Consider the following 22,631-nt stretch of genomic DNA (forward strand, 5'->3'; position numbering starts at 1 on the left):
CCCGCACACACACACACCTAGTTGCATAAAATATACCACCCCTGGGCGCTCCGTTGGTTCGGCTGAGTATCATGCTGCGGACTATGGAGCAGATACGGCTCTGGTTCGAATTCTGGTCGTTTCGTGGTTTTCACGGCTCTCAAATTCATTTGTCTCCGTCCTGTCGACGATGGACATTAGATTCAGAAGTCCAGCCTCTTAAATGACGTAGTGTTGAAAGGGGTGCACAACCTATGTACACCAACTTTACTTCTACCCCCCCCAAAAAAAAATTTACCCTGTCTGTAATGCCAGAGCAAAAAGAGAGAATGTCAAGCTCAGCCTGTTTGAACAGTTTTAGTAAGTGGATGAGGGCTCCAGTGACTTAATGAGCAGCGAGTTCAAACTCAATAGAAAATGTCAGTGACAAGGGGATGAGATGGGTGGTCACTGGGGTGGGTCCTTGAGCAAGACACGACAACCGAAGCTAAAAAAAAAGGGCACTGCACAGTGGCGACCAGCACAGGCATGGTTGGGCAATTGTTCTGAATTTGTATAATTGTGTATTTATTTATATTATATGTATTTATGTATGTATGTTTGCCATTGTTAGCCAACTTGCCCTTCAGGGATGAATAAAATGTAAGTTATTTATTTTATTAATTCATTCAATATAGGTCTATATGTGAGACGTGTTGACAAAATGAGTAACTTCTTGCAATCCACAAATGGAGATATTAGCCAAAAATCAAACCAGGTTCAAATTTGTAGATTTTCTATTGATGCCATATATTCTTTACTCATAACATGCCTTTTATTATTTCATACTTATAAAGTGTAAAAGCTTCACCTATGAGCATGATGTATCTATTTCCATAGTGTTCAAATCCGAGAAGTAACTCATTTTGTCAGCACGCTTCACATATTACAAACAAATGAATAATTTTTAAAAACCACAAACTGACTCTTTGAAATTTTAATCTCCATACAATACATGTAATAACTACAGATGTCTTAGAAAAAAGAGATTGTGAAACATTTGTAAGGCTGGACAGGCATTGGCAGATGGGAAACAGGCAAAAGCAAGCGTTGTCAAAAACTTTCATATCAGTTGGGACCTGTAACCTCTATCTCAGTAACATCTACAAAAAGGCCAAGACCAGATAACTATAGTATAATATAATATAGATATATCATTGCCCTGCCGTTCAATTTACTATGTCCAAACTTTCTCAAAAGATTTTTATCTTAATTTCTTGCAGTTTCTAAATCCTGCTAAATATGTGGTGCTTTGCATAATCCAGAAATAATATTTGGTCTAAATTCAAATTCTAAATGTAAAAAAGGAAGAAAAAAATACGCAACATAGATACAATTTGAGCGAGAATTAAAGCAGTTTTCTTCTATGTCCTGAGCAATTTTTGCTTTCTTGGCTTAGAACATTTGAACGGCTTTCTGCCAATAATATACAAACGCTTTTCTTTCTGAGGCAAAAAAAAAGAAAATAAATAAATTTTAAAAATGACTCGATACCCGAACAACAAACACCACTAACATCCTCAGCGAGGATAGGATTTACAAAATCAACAAAAACTATTGTGCACACTTTTATTTCAGACCAAACAATTACCACTCTACTTTTTACTTCAAAGTAAGTATCCATGCCCTATGATAAAGAAAATGTAGAGCTTTGCTTTGACATGCTGGAAACTGGAGATTCCTCTAATGACACAAAAGGACAGGCCAAATTGTGTCCTAGAATTCCTAAAATGGTGGAGTCTGGTGCCTGTCAACTTTTGGGCAAATGACGTTACTGGTCTTGGAACTGTATAAACTTGAAACTTGAAGTTTGCTCATTTGTCTTGCTGTTATTGAAAAAAAATACCCATTGAATCTTGAATGGAAGTCGAGATATTTGTGATTAAAGGAGGTGGGTGGGGGTCGCCAGGTGTGACAGGTAATAAAAAAAAAAATGAACCCCAACTTTGGTGACTTCAAATGCTAGATGTTGTCCCTGGAAACTGCAAACTTACAATATTGGTACCTTTGATAAATATTTTTCAGTAAAATCCACAGAGAAATGCGTTATTAAATGGACATGATAAAAGGTGTTGATTAAAAAAAATAATTAAAAATTACCCCACGGGCAGAAAAATGTCGGTTTCTGTGATTTCATTATTTTTACAAGTGCCTGATTTCACCATGATGTCTCACAATGTTGCGCATACATATACTGCAACGTCTAAACTAATTCCTCTTGTAACTCAGTGCACATGGTAGGTGTCAATTATCACAACATTTAAGGAGGAAAGTTGTTGAATAAAAAAAGTCAAATAAAAAGAAAAATGTGACAGCCTTTCACCCTTACAAACTGATATTGAGGGACAATAAAGAGAACATATATTTGAAATTGTGTAAATTACACTGTTAAACAAAAAATAGCACATTGTGTGCAAGTTGATTTGAGCGAGAAAAATGGAAAACGTGTGAACATAAAATGATTTACCCGTAATATAAGGACAAGAAGTGTCTTTTCCTGAAAAAAAAATTTTTTTTTAATGTAAAAAGAATTTTACTCGCCGCTGACACAATTTAGATAACTTAGAAGGCATGCTTCTGACCCTCTCTGTAAGGGCCAACCCATGCTAAGAGGGATACAACATCGCAGCAGAAAGACCGAGATATTAGATACAAATTTTCTCCCCGCTCGGGAACTGAACTTGGGGCTCCTGAAGATGACAACTAAGAGCATAAGCTACACCACATATATATATGCTGGTTAGAAAGGAGATATAACATAAAACAACATAAGAAACATCTCCACAATTTCAAAGTAACAATTTAAAATAATTCCCTCAGCAATTAATAATCAAGTAAAATTGACTTGAAAAAAATGAATGAAAACCAATTCCCTGTTACATGACATCACAATAGACAAACAAAAACTCCACAGCCCAAACTTGCAGCAAGCTCACACTGCCAGTGGAATTCTTTTTAAGTCTGTCAAGGTCATCGGGGTCAGAAAGATTTTCCTTCATGGATGGAACAAAAGCTACCATTTTGGAGCAATTCGACTTCATTCGATCGTAAGCTTCAAAATCAAACGCATAAAATGTTTTTCAAGGTCGCGGGTTGAATCAGTTGTAGTGTGCCAAAATTGTCACTTTTTCCGTGGGACAGAGGGACGTCTGACTGACAGTGACTCCGTTTGATTTAATCTTATTGACAGTGATGAGCTCAAAGCCTGTGTATTTTAATCGGGGTTGAGCGCTATATAAATGCTATTTATTATAATTTATTATGACCGACTGGACGAACAACACAAAATGTCAAGGGCACCAACTGTCCGGGCCACGACAGCCGACCATCATTCAGAATCTTCCTCATCCAGGACGGCCAGGGAGGCAAGGCTGGGTTCTCCGTCCACACGCTCCGAGCGGGCTCGCCACACAGAGCCCGAGAACATCACTGGGGGGAGGGGGGGAGGGGGGGGGGGGGGAACGTGGGGAGGGAGAGAGGGGGGAAGAGGGAGGGGGATGTGGGGATGTGGGGAGAAGGGAGGGGGGGAGGGAGAGGGGATGAATGGAGGCGGAGGGGGGAGGAAAGGGGGGAGGGAGGGGAAACAAAGCAAGAGGTTCAGTCACATTACACCAACTAAGACTCAGTTTAGCTTTGTTTAGAATGAGTTTCATGGTGCTCACAACTGCATAAGGTCATATGAGTGCATGAAACAAAAGTTGGATGCATTCACAACAGTTCATAGCTCGACTTGATTTTGGTCAATATTTTGATCAAAATGTAAAACATTTGCGGTAAAAACAACTTTAAGTTTAAAATAACATTTCAAATAACGTAACATTTAAAACTTAAATAATGTTATTCACAATTTGCTGTAAAGGCTTTAGACAAAACTTTACATTTTTGTGATGGACTCTGTATGTTCTTAACTTAATTTCCTTTTATACAAATAAACCAGTTTCTGCAGAATGACTCAAGTTCGTTTTTCTCTCGATTGATTTTCTTCAGTACTATTCTAAATCAAAAGGGCCACTAGTACCCTGAGTTTTTCTAAAAGATGGACTGATCCTGATTCTCTTTTGACCTCTTTAAAACTAGAACTAAGTCTGTTTGTTTGGGTTGAGTTCTTTTTAAGGGTGGGGGGGGGGGGGCAGAAAATTTTTATAATTTGCGTCTCCATCATTTTCAAAGGAGTAAAAAAGAAGAAAAAGCTTGTGATCGACTTACAAATATCTCCTGACTTCAAGCGTGTGGAGAGGTGGCGACATCGAGAGGAGCACGGCTCTTTGGGCATCAAGATGACCTTCCTGGCCCCGTGACCTTGAAGGTAGATCGTCACCTCGCTGCCAATGGGCTGTGAGACAGAGGGAAAGCTTCTAGCTAAAAGCTCCCATTCTCCTTTCGTAACAACTCAAACATACAGTTTCTAATTAATATTGGCTAACCCAAACTGTTACCGCAACCAAAGTCCAGGACCGTTGGCGATCTTCTCTTTAAAGTGCAGTCAACATTGTCCGGGACTGCCAACCATAGTTGAGGAGAACAGTCGTTGTCTTAGACAGGTGAATGTTTGAAATGTGTCACTATGATATAATGTGTCACGACCCAGTGAAATCAGGCGCTCGTCAGTTTTTGGGCATGTGAAGTTATTGGTATCATCTGAAAGCTTATTTATTAGCCTTGCTTTCGATGAATAGAAGTTGAGATATTTGCAATTGAAGGAGGTGGGGGTTGCCTGGTTTCAGAGGTATAATATAAGCGAGAAAATGGCAGCCAAAGTTTCGTAATTTCAAGCACTTGAGAGTCCTTGAAAACAGGAAATTTACATATTTTGTGCACTTGATCAATGTTTTCCAGTAAAGTTCACATGATGTGTTTTTAAACCGACATAAAAGGTGTTGAGCCAAAAAACAAAAATTAGATAAAAACTGACAAGCTAGCGGAAAAATGCTTATCCCTTTTGATTTCATTACTTTGACGGGCACCTGATTTTACCACGATGCCTCACATATAGAAAAAAAATCAAGAGGAGAAACAGGAAATGGATGTTTGGACAGGTGAGTGTCTTGGACAGGTGAGTGTCTTGGACAGGGGGTCATTAGTGCAGGTTCGATCATAAGGCGAACTGGACAATGAAAATGACACGTGTTGGATGATTCAGTCAGAGATAAACTTCTTTTTTTTTTTTTTTGGCTTAGTTTTCGTAGGTTTTACGGCGCTACAACTGCATAAGGTCATATGAGTGCCAGAACATTATAAGAGTTGTTACAAGAGAGTAACAAACATTTAAAAAAAGAAAGGAAAATAAGGACGATAGATGTTTGATAGGAAAGAAGAAGCAAACCACACCAAAGCACCCACCAACCACCCACAGATAAACTGTGTGAGAGTGAAAAACTACAATGCTAAAACAGACAGTTTTAGGTTACCCACCAGTTCATAAGCGTTGGACTCTGCACCGTCCAGAAGCAAGACTCGGTGAGAATCGAAGAAGCCGTGCTGCCACACCACGGGCAGGGGAAATAACCTCTTGATGGCCGAGCAGCCGATGTAGTTCCTGGTAAGCCTGTCAGGTAGGTTGGGGAGGAGTTTAGTTCTACCTTTAGATAGAGTTTTACGGTACTTACAACAAAAATAGGTCATATAAATGCTGAAGATTATAAAGGTGTTACCTGAGAGCAACAAACAAAGTAAAGAAGGATGAGAGATGAGTTTTTAGTAAGAGTTTTATGGCTCTTGCAACACAGTAAGGTCATATAAGTGCCGAAGATTAGAGGTGTTACAAGAGAGTAACAAACACAAAAAAGAAGGAGGGCAGATAAAGATGATAGATGTTAGATAGGAAAGAAGAAGCAAACCACACCAGCGCACCTGCCAACCACCCACCAAGTAGGTTTGGGAGGAGTTTAGTTCTACTTTTAGTAAGAGTTTTTGGGTACTTGCAACACAAATAGGTAATATAAATGCTGAAGATTATAAAGGTGTTACCAGAGAGCATTATACAAAGTTAAGAAGGATGAGAGATGAGTTTTTAGTAAGAGTTTTACGGTTCTTGAAACACAGTAAGGCTGTCCTCGTTGTTTTATGAAAGAAAAATTCTAAAATTATGCAAACTGAGCCCAAAAACGTGAAATTATGCGAGTCTGTTAATTTTAACAAAGAACGATAAACGAAAATAATCAGAAATTATGAAAAGAATTATCAAATTTTGCTGGGACGGGTAAGGTCAAATAAAAGTACCAAAGAATAAGTGTGTTACAAGAGAGTAACAAACACAAAAAAAGGAGGAGAGTTAAAAAAGATAGATGCTTGATAGGAAAGAAGGAGTACCGGTACACCACATCAGAGCACCCACCAACCACCCACTTAGTTTTACTTTTAGTAAGAGTTTTTGGGTACTTGCAACACAAATTAAATAGCTTGTATAAATGCTGAAGATTAAAGGTGTTGCCAGAGAGCAACATACAAAGAAAATAAGGAGGAGAGATAAGGACGACAGACATTTGATAGGAAGGACAGAAGGCAAACTATAACAGAGCAACCACCAACCACTCACAAATTTCGGGAGGATAAAAACCCAACTCAAAACAACTATTGACACACTGATGAGATGATGCAAACTTTAACATGTGAACAGAAAGTTTGTAGGGCAGAGGCAAAGGAAAAAAAGAATAAGACATAATAAAAGAAGTGACGCTAAAATTTGGCGAGTACTGTCATGAAGAACTGATGAAAAATGCTGGTGTCAGTGTTGAGGTGAGGTACTCACTATCCCGTCACATTACCATACTCAATCTCTGAGTCATGCACTTGAGAGATTGGTTTACAACTGGAACTATTCACTCTCTCTTTGTCTTTTTTTAGGAAAGTTTTACGGCGCTCGCGACTGCATAAAGTCATATAAGCGCCAAGGCGTGGATGTCAACAGAGAACCAAACGGGGAATCAGGCTTACTCTGCTTGCTAACCTCTCTAGCCTCAACAGCACAAAGTCTGCTTCTACTATCAAGGCCCCCGCAAATAGCAGTTCACAAGAGAGTGACAAACATACAAAAGAAGTAAAGAGAAAATGACGATAGTAAGGATGAGGAAAGAAAAAGCAGCAGTTCCCCCTAAGTGGTTCAACAAACAACAACAGAAACAACCGAGATTTAAAATACCATTCCAGGTGAGCAGTTGGGTTATTCACGACAGCATCAAAGATCTGCGGCTTGGTGAGATCCTGCAGGTTACTGACAACGTCAAGGTTACAGCTCACCACACTGGGGACAGCACCAAGTATTCCAGAAAATTCTACAAGCTCCCTGCGTAGATCTGTCACTGAAGCATGGCCGCTCCATTGCTGGAGAAAAGGCAATAAAAACCCCAAGGTCAGTCAGTCAGTCAATATACATGATATTAATAATACATTACATTTATACAGTACATTTCCACTGGGAAAGTGTTAGGTGCCTTTTACTTCTATTTCTTACAGCCTTCTTCTTGGCAGGCTCACCTCGAGAGGAAAATTTGGCCTATGTGGCAACCAGAACATTCTGTTTTGTTCTAAAGTTAACACAGAACTTTTCCCTTCTTTTGCTTATTACCCTGTGTATAAATACTTTCTAAGTTTAACAAGCTAAAAATTATGAGTAAAGAAAACAAAGATACCCGTAACACGATTGGCTGTGCGTCAATGAGATACGGAGTGAGGGGCAAATTGTGATCACGACCCAGATCCTCTTTAGCTGACAGGATATACTTGACCCGCGAACACGTGCACTCCTCCTTCGGCGAGTCTTGCTTCCACAATGTCAGTAAAGGATTCTTCACGTAGCACTCTTGTAAATCTGAAAGTGGATGGAATAGGTTCACACACAAACCAGTGAATAACATTACAAACCATTTCATGGTTCTGACACTATAACTTGAATGAGTGTTATGTTGTGATTTCTCTGCCAGCAACATATCAAAGCATTATACTGCCTATATTGAGAATAGCATTTAACTTGCTTAGTTGGTCTCAGAATAAAGTTTTAACCATTTTGTAGTCAATGAAACCTTAAAATGAATATTTACATCTAATTTGAGTTACTTTGAAATACTGTATTATTATAAATTATACGTTGGAGCAGAGAGAGGACTTTTAAAATCAAGGCACAATCCAAACATGCGATAGCAGAGAGAAACGCAAAGCTCCAATAGAACAGACAACAAAAACTGTGAAACTCTTAAACTATCAAAATAAGTAAGCTTCTCAAACCAAAGTGCTGCATTGTGTTACAAGTCAAAGCTAAAATTATAATGCCTGAGCGTAATCTCAAAATTACACATCTTTAACAATAGTAGCGGCTGTCAACATTTTTTCCTTCATGTAGTCTGCAAAAAGGATGTAAAAATTTATTTATTACAATTCCCTATTATTATGCTATGACCCATTCTAGTTGGGGGGGGGGACAAACAACTATTCCTGGGAGTTACCACAAAGCAGTCCCCGAAAAAGCAAACAATTTAGTGATCGGGTAGTTTATATAAACAACTCAGTAAGTATAAGATTACTAAACTTTACCTTTATTTGTGGCTAGGCCCAGAGACGTTGACAACAGACGAGCTGGTCTCAGGACCAAGTGGTAGGCTATGTCCATGAGAGGAGGGAAGGGAGAGCTTGATGGTACAACGCCTGCCACAACCGTGTGGACAGTCTTCGTTAGTCTGTTCGTTACAGCCAGATGCTGGGCCTGACTGCTCACAAGGTAAGCTAAAATGACAGCCATGAAGGTGAAAGCGGAGAAACAAATCCATCTTGTTCTATTAGAAGACTGCCTTTTTCTCGCCACGTGAGCCTTAGAGACAGCACCTGACACTACATTTGTTCTCCTGTCATTTTTTTGTGTGCTGGTCGAGTTACAGCTAGGTTGAAAAGCCTCGTGGACCAAGCACTGGAATCGTATTTGAGAAATGTCTCGATTCGCTTGTAGAAAGTTGGATATTTCCTCAACGAGGCTCTCATATGTGACATTATCATCTTCTACAGCAGCTGGCACACTGTAGGCCATGATCACAGAAAAGCTGTAATAAGTTATTGCCTGTCAGCCTAGCAAATAATCTATTCTGTCTTTTTCAGCTGTAACCGACACACTCTGCAGTTTTGGGATTCAAAATCACTCGTCAGCTATGACTTGACGACTAAAGAAAAATTATTATTGTTCTGTTACTGTACGTGAAAAATAAGTTCACTTTAAAGTGTTGTAACGACTTTCTCATCTGTGAAATAAATACCGCACTGACAGAGGATTCTGCATATAGGCCTAATAAACAGGCAGTGTCTTCAGCAGAATTCCTTTCCCATCCGACCAATCTTTGTGTTGTACAATCAAAGCAGAAATCTGAGGGAGAGGAGATCAAGGATGAGGAAGCTGAATTTTATTTTTAACAATAGATTTATAAAGTGAATATTTATCAAGTTGGCACATATACAGGCTTAAATGATCCATGGCAATGGGCCTAGGATAATATACTTTTAACCAGAATACGTGATCATAAATTCATCTTCAGCCTAGGCTAGGAGTTAAAATCTCTTTTTGCGGTTGGCAGTTCATCATCATGTTTATCATAGTTCATGCCATCATTATTCACATGGTCCTATTCACATTTACATTTTTGGAAGTGGCTTCTATCCTCACCTGGGGTGAGAATTTAAAAAATATGATCTACCTTTCACCCCGGGTGAGACTTGCCAGCGTAGGCTATTCTCACCCGGTGGGAAACAAGACCTGTTTTTCCTCATTTCGGAATACTGTCTATATGTGTGGATGATCAAATTGATAAAAGCCAAGAAAAAATTAGGTTATATAGCACAATTTAAGTAAGCTAATTTGATCGTCTTCAAAGATGCTATGGCTATTTCACTTTTCGAATCGAGCTGAACTACGCGGGTCGCCATTTTGTTTTGCATGGAAGTTCTCGCAAGATCTACTCCTCCCCTCTCTCTCTGTCTCTTTCTGAATACTGTGTATCGGTGTGGACGATCAAATTGACTAAAACAAAGTTAAAAAATGATGTTAAAAAACAAAACTAAATTAATTTGGTCATCTACAAAGATGCTACAGGGGGCTGTTGTGGCCTAGAGGTTAAGGTGTTGGCCTCTCACTCAAAAGGTCCCGGGTTCGAATCTGGGTAGCGACCGAAAAATTTTCTTCTCTAAATTTGTCTCCTTTCAACTCATTTCCTGCTCTCTAGCAATTATGTTCTGTTGTCTGCTTTTGTCTCCTCTTTCTGCCCCCACCCCCTCACCTCCTATGCCCCTTCCTCTGGGCTCTGGGCTCCTGATTCTTTCTGCAGTCTTCTACTGCTACTCCTTCACTTCTTCTTACTGCTGTCTTTCAGCCACACCCCTGATCTTCTGGTAGGTAAGATCTACACGCTAGTCTTCTCGGACAAGGGCGAAAAATCTCGGAGGGCCCGTGTGCAAGTTGCGCACGTTAAAGACTATCTCTTGGTGGTCTAAAATCGATAAGAGTAGGCTTCGGCCGCCACCTGGGCAAAATTCAGTTGACATTTCCTGCCAACTGAAAATATTAGGTGCGTCCCGCGCGCTGACCTATGCAGTTGCGAATGCCGTAAAACACTTTACAAAAACAAACAAAAACAAAAAGATGCTGCGGCTATTTAACTTTCCGAATCGTGCCGAACTACGCGGGTTGCCACTTTGTTTTGCCCGGAAGTTCTTGCGCTACTCCTCTCTCTCTCTCTTTCTCTCTCTCCACTGCCCACAGACAAAATTGCACGCTTTTAGGCTACAAAGGCTAACACTAACAGTTAGTAATAGATCTCGAACGTTTGTTCACAGCACAGAATTCTACAATTCTGTAATCACAGTGTAGAATTCTGTGGTTCAGGGTGAACGCTTCACTGGTTGGCCTAGGCTATACTATAACGGTGAACGCCCACCGGGTGAGAAAATATAGCCAATTCAATAGACTCGCCTGCGCTATTCTCACCCGGGGTGAGAATAGAGGAGGCCTTTAGTAAATTTACATTTAAATTTTGACTATGACGACAATGAAAACACACATGTGAAAAAAAATCGAAAGAGGGAAGGCAGCCATATGGAGCTTACCTGCCACAGCTTCCACCCACAGCACTAATAGATTTAGTACGTAAGTGTACAGTAATACAAGAACTAATTACAAACCACACCTAAACCTACAACAACAGACAACAGCTGGCTGTTGTGTCGACTGCAAGCAATGATTGAGAGTTATCTTCTCTTTTAAAAACAGTCAGAGTTAATTCCCTTCGTTTTCAACTTTCAATCAACAACGCATGGGGAACAAAATCTTCCCACAACAACTTGATTGAATTATTTGAATTGAAACTTGTAATCCTTGGAAGGTATTCTAAGTCTGAATTTTTCTATCTTTTTTATTAGAGCAGTCTGGAGACATTTCTCTTTCTGAAGGTCTTGAGCAATAAGTCCTATATGAGGTCTGTGGCTTCTGCTGCAATTGAGTACAGATATAATCTCTTTCGGATTTGTCTGTGTTGGGAGTTCAGTAGGCTAGATTCTTGGAGGTAAGAGTGAGGAGTGAAGGGTAGCCTAACAACTCCTTTGCCCCCTCCGCTGGGCTCCTAACTCTTTCTGCAGCCATTCTACTGCTACTCCTTGGCTCTTTCTTACTGCCGTCTTTCAGCCACACCCCTGGTTTTCAGGTAGGAAAGATCTAATCTAGAATCTAGAGTACATCCTGTGGTGCGATATACAGTAAGCGATCTTTTGTGGATATCTCTGGAAGTTACAGGTCGATCTTCATGATTTTTTCACCAGAAGTTAGAAAAACTTCCTCTCTATACGGTGTAGCGCATTACTGTAACAGCAGTTTAAAATTTCTATATGTTGTGGTGGTGTTTGTTTGGTAACGTGTGTCTGGTTTGGTGCGCAAGGTTTCTGGTTTGGTGCAACATATCGTCTTGTTTGGTGCGCAATAGTACCATGTTTACAGCTCTAGATCTAGATCTAGCTCTTTTCTGACACTTTTCATCTTTCTCTATCCTTGCTTTGTCTTCTTTTCCTTGCAAGAAGTTCCTGTACTGACCATAATGGAAGGCCAAGGTCTATTAGGCGTGTTCTTTTTGGGAGCTGTGCGCCCCCTGACAGGAGATTTCCTTACACCTTGTGTATGTGTTTTGATAATGGATAAAAAGAAAGGTGCTGTGGACACAAGAAGGGGAAAGAAGAAAACAAGAATAAGACTATACCTAGACTAGTATTTTAGAAGGAAAAGGACAAAAAAGAAGAAGAAAAAGACGTGAAAAGAAGAAATTGAAAAAGAAAGGTGCTGTGGACACAAGGAAGTGAAAGAAGAAAACAAGAATTAGACTATACCTAGACTAGTATTCTTTAAGGAAAAGGGCAAAAAAGAAGAAGAAAAAGACATGAAAAGAAGAAATTGAACATTTTGGAGATTATATTTCCATATTAATTAATTTTGACATGAATACATTAACTTATCATCTTCCAATGGCAATATAATGCATCCAAATGGAAGGAAAACAGTCTGTTTCAGTGCACAATGCAGGTCATAGAGAAATAACTTAATAAGTAAAACAAACAAAGGGCCTAGAAGCCACACTATCAATGCCAAATAGCAAAAAAGCCGATATTGCGCACGAAACGGACTGCCCAAATTTGGTCCTCTTCAGTGCGCAACCCTATCTAACACGTTCCTGGGCATTAAGAAGCAGCCTGCGATAGTATTTATCGATTCTAGTATACATTCTACGATACATTAGAGCTAGATTAGCTAGATGTGCTAAATAATCGACTACTCAAGCGCTTAGTAAATTGATCGATACCGGTTACGAAAACCATTAATATGAAGGGGCAAAACTTTCCGACACCGTAGAATCACGTGTGTTGACAGGAACCTCCAAAACGAAAGTGAAATAAGCTGCATTCTGCGCATGCTCACAGAAAATGACCTCGTTTTCGCTGTTCTTATCCAAAACAAAGCAGGAGACCGGGGGTTGCGCACCAAAACAGTAGCGCGGTGATGCGGGCCTACTCTAGATCTAGATCTAGATTCTAGATGTGGGAGGACTTCCGTAACGAGCGAAAAATCTCGAAGGTCCTGTGTGGAAGTTGTGCACGTTAGATCTAACGATACCTTGGTGGTCTTAAGTCGATAAGAGTAGGCTTCGACGTTTAATGTTTCCCGCACGCTCTTATGACCTAGATCTAGATCAATGCAGTTGCGAGCGCCATAAAACACTTCCAAAATCAAACGTATAGATCAGCAGATCTAGATTTATCTAGATCTAGAAGTAGGTCAGGCTCAAATAAGGGGGGTGGGAACTACCGAAAAAGCAGCGATTCTAGATCTAGATGTCTAGATTCTAGTTGAACTTTCTGGCGTTTTTTTGCTTTGTTTAGTTTAGTCCTCAGTTGACTTATTAAATGGTAGAAGAGGTAACCACAAGCCTTTTGTCTTGTTTGTCTGAGTCTATGCACACACCATTGCGAGCACAGAAATTCAAATTTTGCTATAGGCAGGCCAAAGGCCTACTTAACGCAATATCATGCAAGGTATCATAGTTCGAAGTAACTATTCGGACTCGAGTCCGAATAGCAAAAAATTATTTTCGCCAACATGACGTCCATTCTGACTTTCGACCCTTGTTCCTAAATATTTCCAGCATTTACGAACTTTTTTTCGATTATAATGATAACAGTCGAGACATGAGCTTCTATCCAGTTACTAGATCTAGATCTATCTAAACTGGCCCTCCCTGCATCAGTCTAGTATGAACAGAACGACTAAGTTGAGCTGACCTTGCCGGGGGCAAAGGTAATTCACAAATGTCGATCAATGTGACTGCGCGTAGCAATCTCGCACTTTCAGCTTGCTGCTGGAAGAGGTGTTGGGAAGAGGCCATGGCTGTCGGTTTTGTGTGATGTGATAAAAAATAATAATAAACAGAAAAACTATTTATAATAAAATACGACGAAATAAAATTTACTTGGGGAAAGACAAATGGTGGTAGAAGTAATGATGATGCTGTAGTGGTGGCGGAAAGACCCTGAGTTGTCGGTTACCGTTTACTTAGACCTGCCATTGGGTAGATCTATTTGAGAGTGCAGTCTTTTGACTCTTGACCCAGTTCTAATTCTCAGTTCTGATTTAACGTAAAATCCCCCGACGACATTTATATAATGTAACCTCCTTCCCTCACATAACTCACTTGGAAGCTGAGTCTGAATAAATAAAACCTTTTATTCAGACACGAGTCCGAATAGATAAAACCCATATATTCGGACTTGAGTCCGAATAGATATAAAAATTATATTCAGACTCGAGTCCGAATAGATATAAAAATTAATTATATTCGGACTCGAGTCCGAACAGAGCTGGCCATCATAGTTTGCTATGCACGCATGCAATTGTATGACACGTTGAGTCTTTGTGCTGTCTGGTTCGGACTGTCGTACGTACCGAACTGGAAGAAGGGTCATTGATTCTACAATAATAACAATAAGAAAAAAAAGCTACTAATTAAGTGATTTGAAGGAGGCCACTCAGAGTTACATTCCATTATGTTACGCAACCTCTCATTTTCTGTTTTTCTGAAGCAGTTTTCAGCTGAAAATCTGAGGAATCTTCCAAAAAGTCTGAAAAGTTAATCTTTTAGAACTGTTGTGTACGGAGGCTGCATGGTTTCTGAACTTCTTGTAAGGTACAGAGTGAAGACTCAGGTTTTTTAATCAATTCTTATCCTCTCGCCTTTTTCTAAAGCCTGTTTAGGTTGCATGACAGAAAAGCAGGAGAAACATAATATAATTCTGAGGGGCAAACTTAAAAAAGAGGGAAATCACTGAATTGCGTGCATGGCAAAGTGTGATACCTTGCCCATAATTGCGTGATGTAGCAAAAAATGTGTTGGTGTGCGCAATTTCAATTGCGTGCGTGTATAGGAAAAAATGTGTTACATTGCAGCAACGCAATTGCATGCGTACGATAGACACTCCCGTCTTGTTGTCTAGAAGTCCTGATGTTGACTTGGGGTCTCCTCGCTCAAACTCAAATTTAAATCTGAATCTTAGAATACTTAGATACCACAACTAAACTAGGCTTCTATTATTTTAGTGAGCCCGATTTTCCCGATTTCTGTTTTACAAGTAGTGCCTGTTATGTGTGTGGTTGGCGGGTGCTCTGGTGTGGTTTGCTCCTTCTTCCTATCGAACATCTATCATCCTTATTTCCCCTTCTTCTTTTTTATGTTTGTTACTCTCTTGTAACACCTCTAATCTTCTGGCACTCACATGACCTTATGCAGTTGTGAGCGCCGAAAAACCTCTACTAACACTAAAACTAAGTGACTGTTAACAGGTTGGAAGTTTGATAATAAGCCTCGGCTTTTTAAAAAAAATGATTACTACTTCTGAACTTTCTGTGATTCTCTTTTCTGACTGTCTGTTCCTGTACACGTCCTGCTTGCTCCCTACTACTATTAGGCTACTAATTAAATTTCACTAAGTTATTATATATTATATATGATGAAGTATTAAGCCTACATTGGACTGTTTTAATCTTATAATGCCAGTCAGTCTATATAAATAATATATTGATCTAGCCTAGCTTTTTCACTTGTCTGTCCATGGTTAAAACAAACTACTGTTGGGGCTCTGCTCTATCTGTTCAGGTCACAGGTCTTTGAATCTAAAAATGGCCTTGGCATTAAAATGAAGTTCACTGCAAATTGAAGTTCCAAGATATTTTCTTTGATGATAGTCAGCCTAAAACTAGCTAAAATATTTTTTAAGCCTACAGAGATGAAAGACGAAAGTGAACAGACTATTCTATAGGCCTAATCTAGTAGGTATGCTCTTAAAAAGACAGATGGCATTTTCACCCTTGCTTGATTATAGAGATGTTCTTCTTTGTCTTTGTTTATATTCATAATTTTTGACAACTTTTGAATCTTTTTTTCCAGTGTTTTATGAACCGGCAGTGTCAAAGCTGAGAGGAAAATGAGAGAAACGCCTTTGTCCAATTGTGAAAAGGAATTTATTCTAAACAACATCAAGGAACACAGAGTATGTACTGGAGCGTAAATCTGTTGCCTATATTAATATTTTCTCAACCTTTTTTGTCGTGTGAATGGACCTTAAATATTTTTTTGTGATGCCAGCTTGAAAGGTAAAAATATTAAATACAATAAATGTTTGCATTAAACAATCTTTCGGAAAAGAATTATAATATAGCAGTCTTTTTGTAAAAGTAAAATCAGTGGTAAAAAGCTTTGTCTTCTTATTTTGAGAGTGAACAGAAACAAATGCATTTCGAGACTTACGAATGTCTCATTTACACATTTGTGTCACGACGGGGTGGAATCAGGCGCTCATCAATTTTTGGGCATATCGGGTTTGTCTCCTGAAAGCTTATTCTTTTGCCTTGCTTTCAGGGAAAAAAATGTTCATCTAGCTTGAATAGAGAAGTGGAGATATTTGCGATTGACGAAGGTGGGGTAGCCTGGTTTCAGTGATTAAATGAATGAGAAAATGGCCGCCAAAGTTTGGTAACTTCAATTTCTTAAAAGAAGAGTCCTTGAAAACTGAAAATTACATCTTTAAACAAGGTTTTAGTTTTTCAGTAAAATTTATGAAAATGTGTTTTTTTATATGACCACAGTGTTTAGCCAAAAAACAAAATTTCAATAAAAATTGGCAAATTGTTGGAAAAATGCCTTTTTCTTCGATTTCATTATTTTGATGAGCGCCTGGTTTCACGACGATGCCTCACATATTATTTTATGTTTCTAACTTACCTTTTTAAAAAGTTAAATCATGTGGTGCTCTGTGTCATCCAGACCTCGAGCAATTGTTGCCTCATCTCAACTCACACTCAATGAATGGAACAACAGGGACTTATGATAAACTGACTCTTTCTCTTTGTTTCATGATGTCTTCTTTCCCAGAGGCTGGATGGCCGCAACGCGTATGACTACCGTGACATTCGCATCTCGTTCGGAGTCAGTCTCGGCTGTTGCCATGTCGAGATGGGAAAGACCAAGTAAGTTTTGGACTTATAAACCATGTGTATGTGTGTGTGGCATCGTGGTGAGATCAGGGCTTGTGAACCATTTGTGTGTGTTGCAGACCTGCCACTCCTCTGGATTTAATTTCTCCAGTTTTTGTCCCAAAGCTCTAGCATCATGATTTTCCAGATTTCAATACCGTATATCCCGTTTTTTTTCGGTTGAGTCTGTAGCGCTGGATTTTTCTAAAAACTTACTGTGAGTTTATCTCTATAGTACTGTCAGATTTATTTTTGTTTGAAGTTAGTTTGGTTGTGACTTAGGCTACTTATAGACTTCCTGATAATCTTGAATATTTCTGTCTTTTGGTCTTTTACAAGGTTTTTTTTTTTTGTGTGTATGTATGTTAGAAAATTTTAGTTGGTTCGGTTTGGTTGATTGTTTTAACTTTTATTTTTCAACTGTTTGTAATTTCAGGTGTTTTAGAAGTTGTCAACTTACTATAAAAAGTTCTTATATGTATTCTTCTTTCTCTGATAATGGATTTTTTTTAAAAGAAGCTACAATTTTTTTTTTAAAATCGATTTTAAATGTGACTGACCCTTTTCTCCATAGTTAAGTCTATTTAATGACCCACACTAACCTACTTGCTTCTCTGCAGAGTTCTTGCCCAAGTCTCCTGTGAAGTGGGTCAACCAAAACAAACGCGGCCTCACGATGGAGTGTTGTTTGTGAATGTTGAGTTGTCTCCCATGGCAAGTCCAGCGTTTGAGCAAGGAAGGTGAGCAGTTGTCATGAGTGTACATCAATAGCTTTGACCTAATTGGCCAAGTGTGTTATAATGCATCAAGGTCGTAATGTGACCTTCTTGTAAACAAAGAGCCACTTCCGTTATTACTCATTCTCACACAGATCTTGTGCTTGTTTGTGAGCACGTTTCATAATTATTCGTCAAGCTATAACAGTGACCTTCTTCTCACTGTGTGCGCTGCACAGAGAACTACTTTGTATTGTATCATTTTATCTGTGTGTAATTTTTCTGTATTAACTACTGTGTTCTTTGACTTGTATATAGTGAAAGTTGGGTACTACAATTCCTGATTCAATGAAAACTTGGATTCAGTGAAAGGAGACGTATTCCATATTTTTAAAAAATCATTAAAATCAGCAAACTAACATTGATTCTTCGAACACGGACACAGATTTTTTTTCACCCTCTCCAGCCCACCCAGTAGAAATGGGTACCTGACTTCGAGTTGTGGAAGTAAAGGCAGCGTGCAAAAGAACTGGCCACCCTACCGCGATATGCCGATGGCCCAGGAAGTTGTCTCACTAACACGGCAATCCCCAATGTCCGGATCGGATGTGGGAACAACTTTACTTTTGTCCTATTGCGTACATCTTATGCGTCCAATAAAAAGCCTTCTCACCTACCAACACATACTTTGTTGATGAACATGTAAGACATGATATGTCATATGTACCGAGTCTGGAGAGGTTGTATGGGTGGCCAGGACACGTGTGGCTGTTACTGTACGTGCCAAGAGGAATGGGGGGGCGTAGGATAAAGTGTTCCAAGCTTGAAACATCAGCAAAGATGCAGTCGCATCACAATCATCATCCCCCACTCCCCCTCCCCTCCTTCATCCTCCCCGGCTACTGAGCAATGACAAGCTGGCTTAGACATAAAACTATGTAACTATGTAATGAGTCTGTGGAACAAAAGATTGACTTATGCTAGAGTCTCCTCTTCAACGCAGCATGCTGCTTACATTGCTATAATGAACACTCGAATTCTCAACAAATCTGAGGCCAGGCCCCATGACTTCGTTATTATTATCTATCCGACTTTCACTTTATTCTTGTGCTGTTCACCCATGCTTCAGTGTGCCTTGATTATCCTCACCCCATTGTGGCTGGTGTAGCAGGCAAGGATGGGCACAGTGCTAATGATGTTTCCACTTTGGTGAGAGCTGTCTTTAAACTTGCACTCACCGGGATCTAGTCACATTTGGTTTCTCTTAGTCTGTTTATTGTTTGTGTTTGCTGAGTTGAATCATGCTCTGCCCTCTGCTGACAAAACGCCTTTTTGGCTTCCTTATAATAATCTGTTGAGCATAGGTAATAATATTCTCTTCAGGGTGCGAGATCAACTGTTGAAGTACTGTGCAAAATAGTGTAGAATTATTAGAAAACCGAAAACTGCTGGTATCTCAAAACTGCTGTGAATAAGAAAAAGGCATTTTGTCAGTGTAGGGCAGTGCTGTGACTTGTACATTTTTCCCCAGGCCGTCAGAGGAAAGTGTGGAGCTCTCCCGCCTGATGGAGAGGTGTCTGAAAGAGTCGCGCTGTGTGGACTTGGAGTCTCTGTGCATTGTGTCGGGGGAAAAGGTGAGAAGGAAGTCTGGGTCATGTCAAAGTTTACTTCACAGACAGGGTCAGAAGCCTGCCTTCTAAATGATCTGAGTTGTGTAGATGGCCGATGGGAAAGTTTAAAAAATCTGCATTTAAAAAAAGAAAAAAAAGTTACCCTTTCAAGGACAAAATTGTTTTACTATTCATCAAGTCACATAAATTGTGTGTACGTAAGTCATGTAAATGTTGTGTACTCTCTGTGATGATATGGCGAGGGGAGAGTGGTGAGAAGAGCTGACCGTACCAATAGTGGCAACTTTTTCCTTCTCTATCTCATAGCTGCCAGCCAGTTCATAAAAACCTGCAACATATTTACTATGTTTTTGAAGGTCTTGATATAAGGAAGTCTATTTTCATACTTTTATATATGTTCTTTTCTGTTATCTATAATTGCTACTCCTGGACTTATCAGTGATAAAGAAAAGTTATAAACTGTCAAGACCAGATTTTTGCTAAATAATAAGAACAAAGACCATAACTCTATACTCGTGTTTTTTACTAGAATTAAGCGTGTAGCGTGAATTTGTTGAACGCAGAAAATTGTGTGCTGAGGGTACAGAGGCCGGTCACTTGACCAGTGCCCACCTTCTTGATCCACCCTGTGAGAAAGCTTTTTTGTTCTTTTTTGTTGAAAAATATCATCAGCTATACTTGTATCTGAGGGTGGTTGGGGAGTGCTCATGTGTGGTTTGCTCCTTCTGTCCTATAAAACATCTCTCATCTTAATCTCTTCTTTTTTGTGTTTGTTACTCTCTTGTAACACCTCTAATCTTCGGCACTTATATATGACCTTATTGTGTTGCAAGTGCTGTAAAACTCATACTAAAACAAAAGCAAACTCTTCTATCTTGAATAAAAGTTTTTTCCCCCCCGGGGCGGTGCACTGACTGAAGTGTCTTTAGGCCATTCCCAAAGGGGGGGGGCATTTTTCGTTCTAATTCACAGTAGAATTGTAAATGGGCTGATTTAACAATGTCATGCTCATAACTGTGCCTGAACTACAACAGGGAACTGCCGCTATTTCTTCCCTAATCCTTACTATTGTCATTTTCCACAACTTCTTTTGTATGTTTGTCACACTCTTGTGACCCGCTATTTCTGGGGTGCCTTGATAGTCAAAGCAGACTTTGTGCTGTTGAAGCTAGAGAGGTGAGCAGAGTAAGTCTGATTCCCTGTAAAGACTTCTCTGTTGACACCCACCCCTTGGCGCTCATATGACCTTATGCAGTTGCGAGCGCAGTAAAACCTCTACTAAAACATAAACAAAAAGTTTTTGTTCTGCCTTTGTTGTGTTCCCAGGTGTGGCATGTGCGGGTAGACATCCACGTGTTGAACCACGAGGGGAACATTCTGGACTGCTCCAGCATCGCGGCCATCTCAGCACTCGCACACTTCAAGTGAGTTTTGCCGGGTGACTGCCAGGCCACAGGAATTCAAAATAATTTTTTTATATCGCGGAGATCCGGGCATGTCCTGGGAATTTGAGAAGCATGTCCCTTTATTGTTATGTTATGTTTTGTACCCTTGGAAAGTGGATGCGCCCCCCCCCCCTCCCCCTTCCTGGAAAATTGAGAAGCTGGTTTGGCAGTTACCCTGGTTTTGTCTCACCTGCCAACCACTCCTTCACCAATCATTGGAGTTTTTCTTTAAAAAAACCTTAAGAGTAATTTAAGTTGAAAAGAACCCCCCCCCCCCCTCCCCCCGAAAAAAAAAAAAGAAAACCTACAAAACAAAACAACAGAGGTCTCCAGAACCCCAGTAGATTAAGATTAAGTAAAGGACCGACTGTGGCAAATGCACATACAAAAACACCCCCTAAAAAATGTGTATTTTCATGTTGTTTACAATAAATTGCTTAATTGCTTTTGCTGCTCCTTCATGAGTTGTTCACCAGTTCCTCGTGATTCGGTGCTGGCCTTGTATTCAGTGACATTTTTTTTTCGTCGCTACATACCAACAGTCCTGTGTTATCACGTTGATGTTAATCAAATTGAGCACCTTGTCTTCTTGGGTAAACAGGAAAATTTCAGAGGTCCCGTGTTCACATTAAAGATCTTTTGGTGGTTGAAAGTCATGGAAGAGTAAGAAGGTCGCCACCCGGGCAAAATTCAAGATTAAAAGAATTTCCTACCTTAAAAAAATATCCGTACCACACCTGTAAAATATTAAGACACGCTTTTACCCCTTCCTGCATTCCCAATATATAGACCATGTCTCTCCTGTAGGGCATTTAAAGAAAGTCAAGATCTGAAGGGAGGGAAGTAGTACTTGGGCAATCTACTTCCTCTACGTCTACCACTGAAGAGTGCGTACAGCTCTAAGATCGTCTGACTAGAGGCAAAATGCTCTCTTCATCATTAATACTACAGGCCCTCATTGGAGTTTAGAAACAATAAACTTACTAAGATCAGCCATTTATTGTCAGATGTTGGTAAAGTGAAATCAAAAGTAACCCAAAGTGGGTAGTTGGTGGGTGCTCTGGTGTGGTTTGCTTCTTCTTTCCTATCGAACATCTATCGTCTTTATCTCCCCTCCTCCTTTTTTATGTTTGTTACTCTCTAGTAACACCTCTAATCTTTGGCACTTATATGACCTTATTGTGTTGCAAGTGCCGTAAAACACCTACTAAAACTCAAGTAGCCCAAATGTCTAAGATTTGGTTCCGGTTTCAATTTCAGACGACCAGATGTATCAGTGCAGGGAGAGGAAATAACTATTGTAAGTGTTTGTGTGTGGGTTATTGTAAGTGTTTGTGTGTGGGTTATCGTAGTAAGTGTTTGTGTGTGGGTTATTGTAAGTGTTTGTGTGTGGGTTATTGTAGTGTTTGTGTTTCTTTGTGTGTTGTTACTCTCTTGTAACACCTCTAATCTTCTGGCGCTCATATGACCTTATGCAGTTGCGAGCGCTGTAAAACCTCTACTAAAACAAACAGACATAGTTATTGTAAGAGTTTGTGTGTCACTGTGTGTGGAAAGTGTTATTGTAAATGTTTGTGTATGGATTATTTGTAAGTGTTTGTGTGTGGGTTATTGTAAGTGTTTGTGTGTGGGTTATTGTAGTAAGTGTTTGTGTGTGGGTTATTGTAAGTGTTTGCATGTGGGTTATTGTAGTAAGTGTTTGTGTGTGGGTTATTGTAGTAAGTGTTTGTGTGTGGGTTATTGTAAGTGTTTGTGTGTGGGTTATTGTAAGTGTTTGTGTGTGGGTTAT

General features: G+C 39.6%; 2 protein-coding genes across 3 annotated transcripts in view; one reads left to right on the forward strand and one right to left on the reverse strand.

The window, feature by feature from the left end:
- Window positions 1-940: 940 nt before the first annotated feature.
- On the reverse strand, window positions 941-11,222 carry LOC101855874. Of its 2 annotated transcripts, none has more exons than XM_035970181.1 (7): window positions 11,185-11,222; window positions 8,545-9,361; window positions 7,647-7,825; window positions 7,157-7,338; window positions 5,431-5,563; window positions 4,225-4,351; window positions 941-3,447 (listed from the first exon to the last, which is right to left on the reverse strand). In XM_035970181.1, the coding sequence occupies exons 2-7, from the start codon at window positions 9,029-9,031 to the stop codon at window positions 3,347-3,349; spliced, it is 1,209 nt and encodes a 402-aa protein (XP_035826074.1). In that variant the 5' UTR covers window positions 9,032-9,361; window positions 11,185-11,222; the 3' UTR covers window positions 941-3,346. The 2 variants fall into 2 exon arrangements, with proteins under 2 accessions (XP_035826074.1, XP_005100009.1); XM_005099952.3 differs by having other exon boundaries at window positions 11,095-11,216.
- A 186-nt stretch (window positions 11,223-11,408) lies between these two features.
- LOC101855647 (exosome complex component RRP45) overlaps window positions 11,409-22,631 on the forward strand; it is a gene marked incomplete in the record, with an annotated part of 19,931 nt that continues 8,708 nt past the window's right edge. The window contains 7 exon segments of the mRNA XM_035970182.1: window positions 11,409-11,549; window positions 15,966-16,068; window positions 16,950-17,044; window positions 17,671-17,790; window positions 19,298-19,400; window positions 20,724-20,821; window positions 22,103-22,142. Coding sequence (XP_035826075.1) covers window positions 16,003-16,068; window positions 16,950-17,044; window positions 17,671-17,790; window positions 19,298-19,400; window positions 20,724-20,821; window positions 22,103-22,142 — 522 coding nt within the window.

Source organism: Aplysia californica, unplaced genomic scaffold, assembly GCF_000002075.1.
Source record: "Aplysia californica isolate F4 #8 unplaced genomic scaffold, AplCal3.0 scaffold00231, whole genome shotgun sequence".
Lineage (NCBI taxonomy): Eukaryota > Metazoa > Mollusca > Gastropoda > Aplysiida > Aplysiidae > Aplysia > Aplysia californica.

Coding starts and splice junctions, on each gene's coding strand:
- LOC101855874 (XM_035970181.1), bottom strand. CDS start 9,031: ATGGCCTACAGTGTGCCAGCTGCTGTAGAAGATGATAATGTCACATAT. Junction 4,352..5,430: donor AGTCCAACGCTTATGAACTG/GTGGGTAACCTA, acceptor TCTGTCTCACAG/CCCATTGGCAGCGAGGTGAC. Junction 3,448..4,224: donor CTTGAAGTCAGGAGATATTT/GTAAGTCGATCA, acceptor CCCTCCCCCCAG/TGATGTTCTCGGGCTCTGTG.